General features: G+C 47.1%; 1 protein-coding gene across 1 annotated transcript in view; it reads right to left on the reverse strand.

Moving 5' to 3' along the window:
• The window catches only part of VWA5B1 (von Willebrand factor A domain containing 5B1), a gene marked incomplete at both ends in the record, with an annotated part of 41,754 nt that overhangs the window by 17,484 nt on the left and 11,821 nt on the right, over window positions 1–12,449 (reverse strand). The window contains 6 exons of the mRNA XM_080921616.1: window positions 160–331; window positions 2,500–2,685; window positions 2,999–3,113; window positions 3,562–3,764; window positions 5,706–5,816; window positions 11,501–11,677. Of these exons, the coding sequence (XP_080777742.1) occupies window positions 160–331; window positions 2,500–2,685; window positions 2,999–3,113; window positions 3,562–3,764; window positions 5,706–5,816; window positions 11,501–11,677 (964 nt within the window). The remainder of the gene's footprint in view (window positions 1–159; window positions 332–2,499; window positions 2,686–2,998; window positions 3,114–3,561; window positions 3,765–5,705; window positions 5,817–11,500; window positions 11,678–12,449) is intronic.

The raw sequence follows: 12,449 nt of genomic DNA on the forward strand, positions 1-12,449 counted from the left end.
GTCTGTACAGTGGGTATCATCACAACCACACCCATAGCTGCTAACTGGTCCCAGAGATTGTTTTCAGCAAGCGCTTAGCACATAGTAAGTGCTCAGTGTAAAGCAGCAATCACGTTGGCCACGTGAAAAGGGGAACAGAGCAGGAAGCAGAGGACCAACCGTGATGGTCAGGGAAGTCTCCATTGCATGGGTGGGCATCTTTGGTCTGCCCCTGGTTGACGTTCTTGGCACAGTTTCCACTGCCTGGGCTGAGTCCCTCATCCTGGGAGTGGTAGAAGACAGAGCTGCTGGACTCCTGAGCATGCAGCATGCCATACTTTCGCCTTTTGTCCTGGCAACGGGAGGAGGGTGAGAGAGAAGTTAGACTCAGCGAGGACTTCCATGGCCAGCAAAGGGTGAGCAGTGGGGCTGGGGAAGAAGAGGCTACCTCTGAGGATTTGTAAAGAAGAGGTGATCGATCGTTTCTTTAGAGAATTGAGGCTAACTTCTGATCAAAAGATGGAGAACATGGAGCTGGATATTGTGACTCACATCTTTGATCAGAACTATGCAACTGTGGTACAAGGCTAGCCTGAGCTACACAGTAAATTCCAGGACAGCCTGGGCTTCAAAGTACAATTCTGTCTCAACAATACAACATGAAAACAAAAATGTGTGTGTGTGTGTGTGTGTGTGTGTGTGTGTGTGTGTGTGTGTGTGTATGAAAGAGAGAGAGAATAGAATCCCTTCTTATATATTACAGTGATATTTAAAAACACTGACTTCATTCACTGCAAATTTTTAGAAATGTAGTTCTAAATAACATTCTGTCTCCTAATAAACTATGTGTTCTTCGATTCTATTCTTCATGACATAAACACACACGCACATACACACAACACACTTTGGAGGGCTTGATTTATTTTATAAAAAAATCAGATACATTTGTTACTATCTTGAATTCTGTACTTAAAACATCCTGCTTGCTAACCTCTTCAACATCTGGCTGTCTAATATTCTCCTTTGGTGCCATGGCCTTTTGTCTTTATCACCGTAAAATATGTGTTTGTAAATCCATTACACTGCCATTACGTCTCTGGGGCAGCATCCCAGGAGGGACATTTCGGGATCAGACAATCTGAGCATTTCTAATTTCACAAGTTATTTCTAGATTGCCTCCCAGGCAGGTAATGGCAAGTCATTCTTACACCAACCACACATGAAGGTGCTGCTTATCCAACACCTGCCAGTAGCGGGAGAAAAGATGGCCAGTCTCATGGGTGAAGAAAATAGAACTTGGAAAAATGGTGCACACGTGTGAGCACATGTTTGTGCATGTTTGTATGTCTTCCGGGAACAACCTTGAGGTCACCCTCGGCAATACTCAACACGGTCTATCCCTTTGAGAAAGGGTCTGTCTCTCGGTGTCCTACAGTCTGTCACTGGGCTCAAGTGCCTGACCAGCCAGTCCCAGGGCCAGGTCCTCCTGCCTTCATCTTCTCCAGCACTGGTGGATGCCACACGCTTCCCGAACATGTGAGTTCTGGGGTGGACTGGTTTCTCAGACTTGTGAGGCAGGCACTTTGTCTTGCCTGAACTATTTCACCAGCCCACGAGAATGAACTAACAGTGTGCTCAGCTCCTTTCTATGGAAATGTGTGTCTTCCGGGGATCCAAGTACGTTTAAAAATTAAATAAAACGTGATCGTCAACCACAGTGGCCACTATTTTGTTTAGCATTTTCTCTGCATAGTTAGAGAGCTCACCTTCCACAACACACTTGCATTAATTGTTAAACATTCTGGACACTTCATGTAACATTTTATTTTTAGAAACCCATTCAAACATGGCCCCTGTTCCAGTACAGAAACATTTCAAAAACAAAACAAAAACACAAAAAAACCCAAAAAACCCCCCCAAAAACCAAAAACAAACAAACAAACAAACAAAAAAAAAAAGCAAAACAACCCAACAACAACCCAGGCAGTTGGAAACACTTCCCTTTGCTTTGCTCCTTTTGCCTTAACTAGGAGTTCAGTCATGGTCGCTCTCCTTCATGACTTCCTTCTTTCAATTTTATTTTATTTTCTAAATGCGTGTCTGCAGTTACAAGCAAGTGTGTATGTATGTTCTTGTGAGTGTAGGTGCACTTGGGGGTGGCATGCATGCACATGTACACACATGCATGAGAAGGGTCAGAGGTCAAGTGCGTGCCATCATACCTGGCATTTCTACACAGGGATGGAACTTAAGTCCTCATGCTAGCAAGGTAAACACTCTACCGACAGGGCCACGCCCCAGTCCGAGGCCACGCCCCCAGCCATGGGCCACGCCCCCAGCTCCTGTCTTTTGATGTACTAAGTTCATTTTAACTTAGTCACTTTAGGCATCTAGTTTGTAACTACTTAAAAACCGACCATGAGTGAGCACTTCTTAAAGAGGGATTGGAAGGATGCTGAGGATGGAGGTGGGGCAGGAGATAGCTCCCCAGACAATCTCCCATATATCTGGGGTACTCACAGATCTGGAATTGGAAATGTACAAGGAGGCATCGCACACAATGCCATATCCCATCAGCCGTTCCCCAGGGAAAAGGGAGCTGGTGCTGACAGGAGAGATCAGGGCCTCTGTGGTCTCAGGAAAGACCCACTCCACAGTCACGTCGCTCAGCACTGGGGCCATGGCCTTCTTCAAGGATTTGACCATCTGTTGGAGAGCGTCAGACAGAACACAGAGTAGACAGGTGTGTGAGGAAGATGTGGACGGAAGAAGAGAGAAAGGATGGTGAGAGGAGGAAGGCACAGCAGGCTTGGGGTAGCTGATCCAGCGGTAGACAACACACCTTACATTCTAGGGATGGCTTTCCGACATTGTTTTTATAAAGGAGAAAAGCATTTTATAAAGGCTCAGTGGCCCAGTGTAGAGCTCAGGTCTGGGCTGACATCTCAACTTCACCCCCTGGCCTATCTCAGCGGCAGCTGCTGCAGTGCTGGGGGACACTGGAGGCTCTTCTGTGTACCTTTGGTTGTAGCCGTTCCCCTTCCATCAGGAATTCTGCACTGCCCTTGGATACCGATGCCAGCCCATTTACCAGTCGGTAGCAGACCGTGGGCCCAATTCCAAAGCTATAGCACCTGAGGGACAGGGACAGAGTCAAGTCTGTATCACTGTCCCCAGTGGGATAAGAGACAGAGCATGGTCCAGCAGAGGCAGCTTGGAGATGGCCATGTTTTCAGGCAAAAGGCTAGGGAGAAGGAGCTATCATGGACACACACACACACACACACACACACACACACACACACACAAACACACTACAATCAACTTCCAGTCAGCACTAGCAGCAGGCTTTTCTAAAGCTGCACTTGGACATACATGCAGAGCTATGGGCAACTCCTCATCTTATGAGAGGAAAAAAAGACCAACTTGGGAAGTACCCTGGACACACAGCATTCTGGGAAATGTAGGCGCCGCTCTCTCCTGGCGCAGTGCACAGTTCGTTCTGGTTTGGATTCTCCTAACCTCAGGTGGCCTCAGGTAGCCTAGAACTGGACCCTAGGTAGGTCTGCAGACTGGGCTGACCTGGTAGAAGAGGCGTGATTCCGCACCAGCTCCAGAACCTTCCCGGTGTTGTTCACAGACCCATCCGTGATCAGGAAGAGGAGCCGTGGGTGACCCTGGTGTAGTGGCTGCCGGAGGACCCACTTGAGAGGGGAGAATATGTTGGTGCCTCCCATGTCAGCTCGAATTCTCTGGATGCAGTCACATGCCATGGCCAAGTTCTCCTGAGGGAAAGGACCACAGTAGGGCAGACAGGTCCCAGGTGGCATGAAGACTCTAAGTGTCCCCACCCCCACCCCAAGATGAACTCTGTTCTCCATCCCATAGTTCAGCCATACCCCTGTCCACCCAAGGGGAGAATAGTCAGCATCTTGATGTAATGTATCTCCTATCAATATCCAAAGTGTCTTCATCTACAGAATAATGCTAATATTGCTCTTTTTGGATTCTTCTTCAGAAACATAAGCACCCCTGAAAAAGGTGGGATTTTGAGCTTTAACTCCTCAGCGCAAGTAATGCTCTCTGCCTGGTAAGGGGAGCAGGTGACAGGGAGGGAAAGAGATGGTTTTGGGCCCCCTCAGACATGAACATTGAATCTGACTCTGGCACTGCCCCCAGTGGCACTTTGAGAAAAAGCTTTGCTTTTCCAGTTTGTGATTTAGACCCCCTCCCTCCTAGGCTGACCTTGTGGTGCCTGGCTCCCTAAGTGTTACTGGCACCAGGTAGATGGTATTGCAATTGGAGTTGATTCCCTCAGGACACAATCTCCTGTCCCTGGCTCAGGAAGACTTTCCCCCTATATCCAGGCTTGGAGGGGGCTTGGAGGGCATGGTCAGCACTGAGGGCGGGGGTGTGGCTTAGTTGGTAAAGTTCTCATCTAGCATACAAAAAAGCAAGCCCTAGGTTCCATTCCCACCTAAAGCAGGTGTGGTGGAGTAACCCTGTAATCTTCTCTGGAGGCAGATTAGTACTTCAGGCTCATCCTCAGCTATCTAGAGAGTTTGATCAGCCTAGGCTATGCAAGATCATTATCTTAAAAGAAATGTTGTCAATATCCAGTCTTATAATGAATATGTCACTTTGAATGCATGCCCAGGAGACAGGCAAAGGTGTATAGGAAATCTATAAGCAAAAATGACTAATTAGAAAAACATGGGGGCCATGGAAAAGGCCAGTCTCCAGGCTTCTGAAATATATCCCAGTCTCTGTGTCGTGGGCCAGGCAGTCATTAAAATGGTGTCACAGCTGGGCATTTTCAGGCGTGAAAACATGTTCACGATAGACTAGCAAAGTAGGTTGTGTCACGGTATGGAAGACCTAATCTCCACCTGAAATGTAGGTGAATGCACAGAAAGTGCCCTGAAAAAAGGTTTCATTTTTTTTCCTTTCGTTTATCTAGATCTAAAGATTAACAATCAGTGGTTGGTCAACAATCTTATTTTTACTTGTTTAAGATAGGGCGTCACTTAGCCCAGGCTGGTCTTGAACTCACTACATAGCTGAGGCTGACCTTGAACTCCTGATCTCCTGTTTCCCCTTTCCCAGAGCTGGGATTGCAGACATGTGCCACCACCCCTGGCTCAACCTGTATGTCTCTTTTATTTTAAAAATCCACTCAATTGCTTTTTAGTAGTATGTAGCCAATAATGTCCCCCCCCTTCTTTCCCTCTTCTCTCCTGCCCTCTCTTTTGTTTCTTCTCTTCTCTCTTCTCAGCTCCGGGTAGAATGACCCAGGTGAGCTGCTTTTGTTCTCAGTAGCAGCTAAGCTTTAGCTTTATAAGTACCCCGTAGCCATCCACAGCCACTTGGCCATTTAAGTATTCTCCTATCTGTCACCATCCATTTCTGTGACTTTGCATGATCCCATGGTCTTTAAGAGATAGAGACTGTGGTGGGTGTCAGGTCATGGGTGTGACAGATGTGTCCTCTGTCCCTGCTCTCCATCCCCCATATCCTCAAAGACTCTACTGTAAGGGGCCGAGGATTTCTGAAGGACCCAGTAAGCGTTGCTTTGCTTTAGTTTGATGCCCCAGCTGTGATTCGGGCTCTCCCTGGGTAGGCAGTATCTGAGGATCCCCAGGATGGCCTCAGATGCTATGCCCTCCCTCTTCCTCTGTCAGACACTGCCCATAATTCACCCAAGCCCAGACTTTCTCTCTCCTTACCTCATTGTAGATCCGACTGGAAGCAAAGACTGTCTTAAATGTGGATCCAAAACCAATGACATTGAAGAGGCACGCTGGCATGAGGCTCTTAAGGGCCACCAACATGGCCTCCTGCCAGACAAGAGAGGGGTTCTCAGGACTCAGACAGGGGCTCTGCCACCCTGTCCCTACACACCAGTGTCAGCATGGAGCCACCTATCTGTCTACACCCTATCTACACCTCATACTCCTTCTCCATGTATCATAAAGTCCGCGGTTCCTGACCAGAGGTTGACCCATCGAAGCCATCAGCAAATCCCTTCTTATTCAGCTACTCTATAGTGGCCTCAGAGTTCCATCACCACTTGCTGATTTTCACAGGCGAGGAGAGCAGGGTCTGCCCATTCTCCTCCGCCAAAGCAAACTTGACAGTGAGGAGAGGTCACACGGTTGATCCAATGGTGTCCAGCTCTCATCCAAAACCCCCGAGTTAGCACCATCCTGCCTTTAACCAGTGATGGATCTCATGGAGGTGTCTTTGGCTTGTATCTATTAGATGCAAACGATGCACTTTAAGTATGCTACCTTCCTAATCAGCCCTCAGCAACCGGGTCAGTTGGTATGCCCAGTCTACAGATGAGAAAATGGACACACAGAGCAGGCAGGTGACCAGTGGGAGGGCATCCGGTTAATAGACGGGGCAGCCAGGGTTCAGTATGCCTCCTGGCCTCCTGAGTCCGTGAGATCTCTATCTTCTGTAGCTATGCACTAGCAGGAGACCGTGAGAAAAGCGCTAAGAACGAGTTGTGGGGCTGGAGAGGTGGGAGGGGATTTTCTCTGCAAATGAGAGGACCAGAGTTCAAGTCCAAGCAGTACCCTGAGCGTGGCTGTTGGTGCCTGTCACCCTAGCATTGGTGGGTGGATTGTGAGAACTGGATGGCTAGATAGCCTAGCTGAAAAGGTGAGCTTCCAGTTCAGGGAGAGATGCTGTCTTAAAGGCCTAAGGAGAGGATGATGGAGGAAAGCACCCAGGATCCTGTTTTGGTCTCTATATGCATGAGTCTAGGTGCATAATCTTGAATTTTTACATGCATATAATATACACACACAAGAGAGAGAGAGGGGGAGGGGGAGAGGGAGAGGGAGAGGGAGGGAGGGAGAGAAGGGGAGGGAGGGAGAGAAGGGGAGGGAGGGAGGGAGAGAAGGGGAGGGAGGGAGGGAGAGAGAGAGAGAGAGGGAGGGAGGGAAGGAGGGAGAGAGAGAGGGAGGGAGGGAGGGAGGGAGAGAGAGAGAGAGAGAGGGAGGGAGGGAAGGAGGGAGAGAGAGAGGGAGGGAGGGAGGGAGGGAGGGAGAGAGAGAGAGAGAGAGAGAGAGAGAGAGAGAGAGAGAGAGAGAGAGAGAGAGAAGGGGGAAATCAATGAGGTTCTGTATGGTGGTTGCATGCTCCAAATCTCAGCACTGGGGAGCTGAAGGCCAAGTTGGGCTATGTAGATCCTTTCAGACCAGCCTGGGCTACATCTCTCAACTCTGTACCAAAACACAGAAAGGAATCAAGCAAGCAAGGAGGGGATGCTGTGGAGGTGGGCATGAAAAGTGACAGTGATGATAACTGGTACGGTGATCAGTGCCCAGCAGCTTCGATGTGCTCACCACGGCGTTAAGCACCTTCACTTAGCATTCACATTCAGTGATACCCAGTGACGATAAGTCTGTCTGAGCAGAAACCCCACCTTCCCATTCTTCCCTTGACTTCGAGTCTGTCTGGGCCTCAGCCTGGCACAGAGGAAACAGTCAGTGTCTGCTATGATCAGCCCAATGACTCTGTATTAGCACTAATGCGTCTGTCTTGTAGAGAAGGGGTGGAGGCTCAGGAAAGCGGAGACATTGTTTTGGGTCATAAAACCTATTTGAGTTTGGCTTTTGCAAAGACAGCTCTTGGTTATGGCTGGATGGCACCTGATGCCAATCCCTAGGACCTACATGGTGGAAGGAGAGAACTGAACCCTACAAGCTGTCCTCTGACATCCATATGTACCCCGGAATGACCACAAAAATAAATAAAATATAATAAAAAGAAAACTCTCTCCCAGTACATCTCTCTGTTGGTGTTTGGCTATGCCTCAGTGCAGAGGTAGAAGAAAGGTTGCCTCTTAGGCCCCATAGAGTGGACCCCTATTCCCCATCTCTTGGCATCTCAGCATGGTTTCATGGAAACAGACCATAACACTCTAGAATATAGATTGCAACTAGTTGTCAGTTGGTTCCAGCAGCTGCTACAACACACAGACACTACAGCCCTGCAGCTCAGTTCCTCTTCTGTTTCCCTTTGCAGACACCCACATTAAATGCCTCTGCTAATGTCCCACCGCCTGTGTCAATACATTTTGTGTCTCTACAGAGGAAGTCAATATCTGCTTTTTTATTAGCCACTAATGCATATTCCTGCTGGCAGGAGACTCTGCTGATCCGTACAGATTGTCTCGACTCACACCTATTAGAATCTGAAAGCCCTGCTTTTGGCAGCAAGCCGTGGCTGAAGAATGGGACCAGCTGCCGGAAATTAAATTGCCTGACCTTTCCCCTTTGGCGTGGGCTGTTTGCATTTTGACTCCTTCCCTCCCCCCTCTAAGACTTGCTTTCCCCCCAAACTTCTACCCAATGGACCATAAAGAATGACTCAAACATCCCCATGCCCAACCAGCCTTATCCTTGGCAAGGCTTCTCCCAAGTAATTTCTGTGCCTTTCTTTAAGGATCATGCTTAGTCGAATGGATTGGCCAACGTAGAGATGTTTGTGAAGGGGATGACCTTGAATCCAGTGACTGGAGCAAGGAAAGAGAAAGGGGGAAGACTGCACCGGGAAAGGGGTCTGAAGGAAGAACTAAACAAAGGCACAACCAGAGAATTCTGAAGTGCTGAAGGTGGGGGAGGGCTGCAGTTCACAAAGGGGATATTTTTTGCTACTAAACAATTTCATTTTAATGATAATAACTTCCTGGAGAAGATACAGAGACATAGTCCAGGCTTAGCAGGGGTGGTGTGTGTGTGTGTGTGTGTGTGTGTGTGTGTGTGTGTGTGTGTGTTAGGAAACACACAGGATGAGTTATTGATGTCTACCTAGGCTAAGGAGAAGGAAGCAGAGGGCCACGTGACATACATCGCGTGACATACATTTGCCCTCCCTAAATTAATTCCTTTCTTTTCACTTCATAGAAAAGATGAATGAAGTCCGGCACTGAGAATAGGTTTGTCCAAAGCCACATAGCAATTGTGACAGAATCGATTCTGGAACCTGGCATTGTTCCTTCAACAATGGTGTGCAGCAAAAGTGACATACTCAAACAAGGGAGCTCTGTAAAGCCAGGGGGCATGTCCTGCTCCTCATAAGCAGTGCGTGGAAACAGCAGAGACCACCAGTCCTTTGATCCTGGGAGAAGCATTTCACCTCTTAAGGACTTAATTTCTTAGCTCAGAAATAAGGGGCAGGGTATGAGATGCTCTCCAAAGACTGTTTTAAGTTTATAATGCCACCTCACTCTTGGGTGACCAAGACGGTGTCTCAGTGTGGTTACAAAACAGAATACAGAGAACCACAATCTGGAAGTTTACTGCAGCACTTCAGCACCCTGGACAGCTCCCAACCCGTTGCCACCTCTGGTGGTCCATGGGGTAGGAGGACCTAGCCACCCACCAGTCTTACATCCATATGTGCCAAGATGCTTTCAGAAAAACAATGGCTTTCATCTATGATGTTTCTGCCATTATTCAAGACTAGGAGAGACTAAAAGGCTGGTCTCTGTGATTCTACCCGAGTCCCGCCCCCTTGCTGAGTCTGTTGCCTTGGAAACAAGAGTTTGCTCCATGGGTAAAATAAAGGAGAAGGATAGCCTCGGGTGACAGGAGCGCCCACTGTTTTCTTGTCCCCCCCCCCATTCTCCTCAGCTACAATCTATTACTCAGTCCAATAAATAGAAGGAGGAGTTTTATGCAGAAGTACAGAGGTAGGCCACATGGGGACAGATGAGAACAAGCCGGTTCTCTCTCTTAATGAGTTCATAACTCTAGATGGGGAGAGAGACATGTGCAGAAGTCACGATAAAAGGGGACATTGTAAAAAAAAAAGGGGGGGGACATTGTATATTTCCATAACAAGATTAGGGATTTCCTGACAGGGAAGAGGGACTTCATGGTCTTCATGGTGGGTGAGGAAGGCTCTCCCCCTCCCTCTCTCTCTCAATATATACATTATATCATATTATATATATTGTTTGGATTAAATACAGAAATAAATACATATTTATTTGACTGCAGAGTGTGACTTTGGGTAGTTTACTATAATTCCTTCCGTGAAAACTGTGAAAATAGAAGCAATTATTTAGAATAATGGATCAGACACCAAGCTGCACTTTGAAGGTCTAGCATGATATCCTGTGTGTTCTAGGCTCACAGCACACACACACACACACACACACACACACACACACACCTACCTACCTGTGTGTATAAAACTTTATTTTATTTTATTTTTGTGGAGTTTTCAGTTGCATGGAGAACCAACCAAATTCCCATGCCTTCTGACTGGCTATCAAGTTGGTATGCTATACACTAGACTGTGGACTTTGTAAGTGTATTGAATATGTTGGTATCTTGGTTGTTTATTTGTTTTCTGTTTCTGTTTTTTTATTTTTTTCTTTTTCTAAAATGGCTACATGCAGCAGAGCTGTGCCCACCATTAGTTGTTTGGGAAAATTTAACTAAAATTAAGAATGTTTAATGTGTGTGTGCACGCACATGCGCACATGCGTGCATGTGTGTATGTGTGTATGTGAATCTGTGTGTATGTGTGTTTGATGTGTGTATGTGTGTATATGGTCTGTGTGTATGTGTGTGTGTGTATATGGTCTGTGTGTATGTGTGTGTATGCATCTGTGTGTATGTGTGTATGTGTGTGTGTAATATGTATGAATGCATGCATACACATGTTTGCAAACACTTGTCAAAGGCAGATGACAGCCTTGGGTGCTGTTTTCGGGCACTCCTGATCTTAATTTTTGAGACAAGGTCTATCACTGAACTGGAGCTTGTTTGCTAGGCTGACTGGCCAGTGAATCACACCCGTCTACCCATCTCTGCCTCTGAACGCAGAGATTACAAGTGGGCACCACCACACCTGGAAATTATTTTTTAAACAGGAATTCTGGGAATCTAATTCACGTCCTTGCAAGCACCGACTTAGCTATCTACCCAGAGCAAACCTCATCTTTTCTATTGGTTTCTATTGATACGTCTAGTGACCCTATGATGTTAGGTGAGAGAACAGCAGGGCACCCATTATTGATTGCAGATTATGTGTGACCTTGAGTAGGTCACTACAACTTTCGAGAAGCATTTCCTCATGTAGAAACTGTGAAAATAGGAGTGATCACTTAGGATAATTGGATTAAACACCAAGCTCCATTTTGAGGGTCTAGGTATCCTGTGTGTTCTCCGCTCACAGCACATAGATGACATCCCTCCTCCCATGCTCCTCCCCACTCAGGACCTAGGAGAATGCTTCATCCTGCACAGGTTTGTAGCACAAGTTTGCAGAGAGCAAAGGACCTCACGCCTTGTAAACACACAGCATCACTGCCTCGGCTCTCATTGCTTCAAGGGGTTTATTTTGGGAGCAAATTGAGTTTAGGTGTCTCTGCTTAAACTGATTTTTGAACAAGTGGCCTTTTCGGAACAAAAAGTCCTCTGGAAGCCAGGCAGAGAAAAGCACAGCTGAGGTACTTAAGTCCTGGCTCCTGGGGACAGAATCCCACACACAGTACCTTGATGCACTGGATGCTGGTTTTGCTCACACTGCTGCTCCTGTCGATGAGGAAGATAAACTCCCCATGGGTCCTCCTAGGGTTGGGCTTCACAGACCGAAGGTCAGGACAGAAGTTGAGCATGATGACTGAGTGGTGGGGAATGTCTTTGTGGAGACGCTTCCGGATGACTTCTGTCTGGAGGAGAAGGGAACACTCTTGGATTTGGTGCAGTATAACTGTTTCCTCCTAACTCATTTTTTTTTTTTTTTTTTTTTTTTTTTTTTTGGGAAGGAAGCTCCTCAAGACTCAGGAAGGAAATTAAGCTTACAAGGTTCAGGAAGTCAACACAAGTCACAAGTCTCAGGGGCTTCCTGAAACCTACAGGACTCACAAGGCTTCTGCCTGTGGTTTTAGATGCAGCATTCACTGCTGGGGAGAGGAGACTCTTCAACAAACCAAGTTGTATAGGGAACTCTCAGGATGCAGCTTCTGTGAGTCATTGTGCATGTTCAGTGAGGTAGCTTGCCTTTGAGTCAACCATGCTCCTGTAAGTAACCCCAAACTCAGTATTTACTAGTTGACACGTAAATTATTTCTTTAGTTCATTGTTGGTGATCTATCTAGGGTGCACAGACATTTATTCACTTCACTCTGGCAAAAGCCCTACAACACTTGGGCAATTAAAGATTTCTTGGACTCATATTAGCCCGTGATCTCTATCACTCACCAAGTAACAAATACTCACCAAGCTAGATCCAGCTTATACTCTATGCCAAAAGCTTCCAGTCTGGCTGTCCCTGTCTCCTATGCTTACTAGAGGGTCACAGGTTGCAACAGTAAGCACAGCTTTGCATGTTTCTGAATCTGAATCCCAACTCTGATGCCATTCAGCTGTGTGGTATCAGCTCCCTCTGGGTGTCCCCTCACATGTACAGCGAGGTGAAAACATTCACCTCTTACAGTGGTT

Source organism: Micromys minutus (assembly GCF_963924665.1).
Source record: "Micromys minutus genome assembly, chromosome: 9".
Taxonomy (NCBI): domain Eukaryota; kingdom Metazoa; phylum Chordata; class Mammalia; order Rodentia; family Muridae; genus Micromys; species Micromys minutus.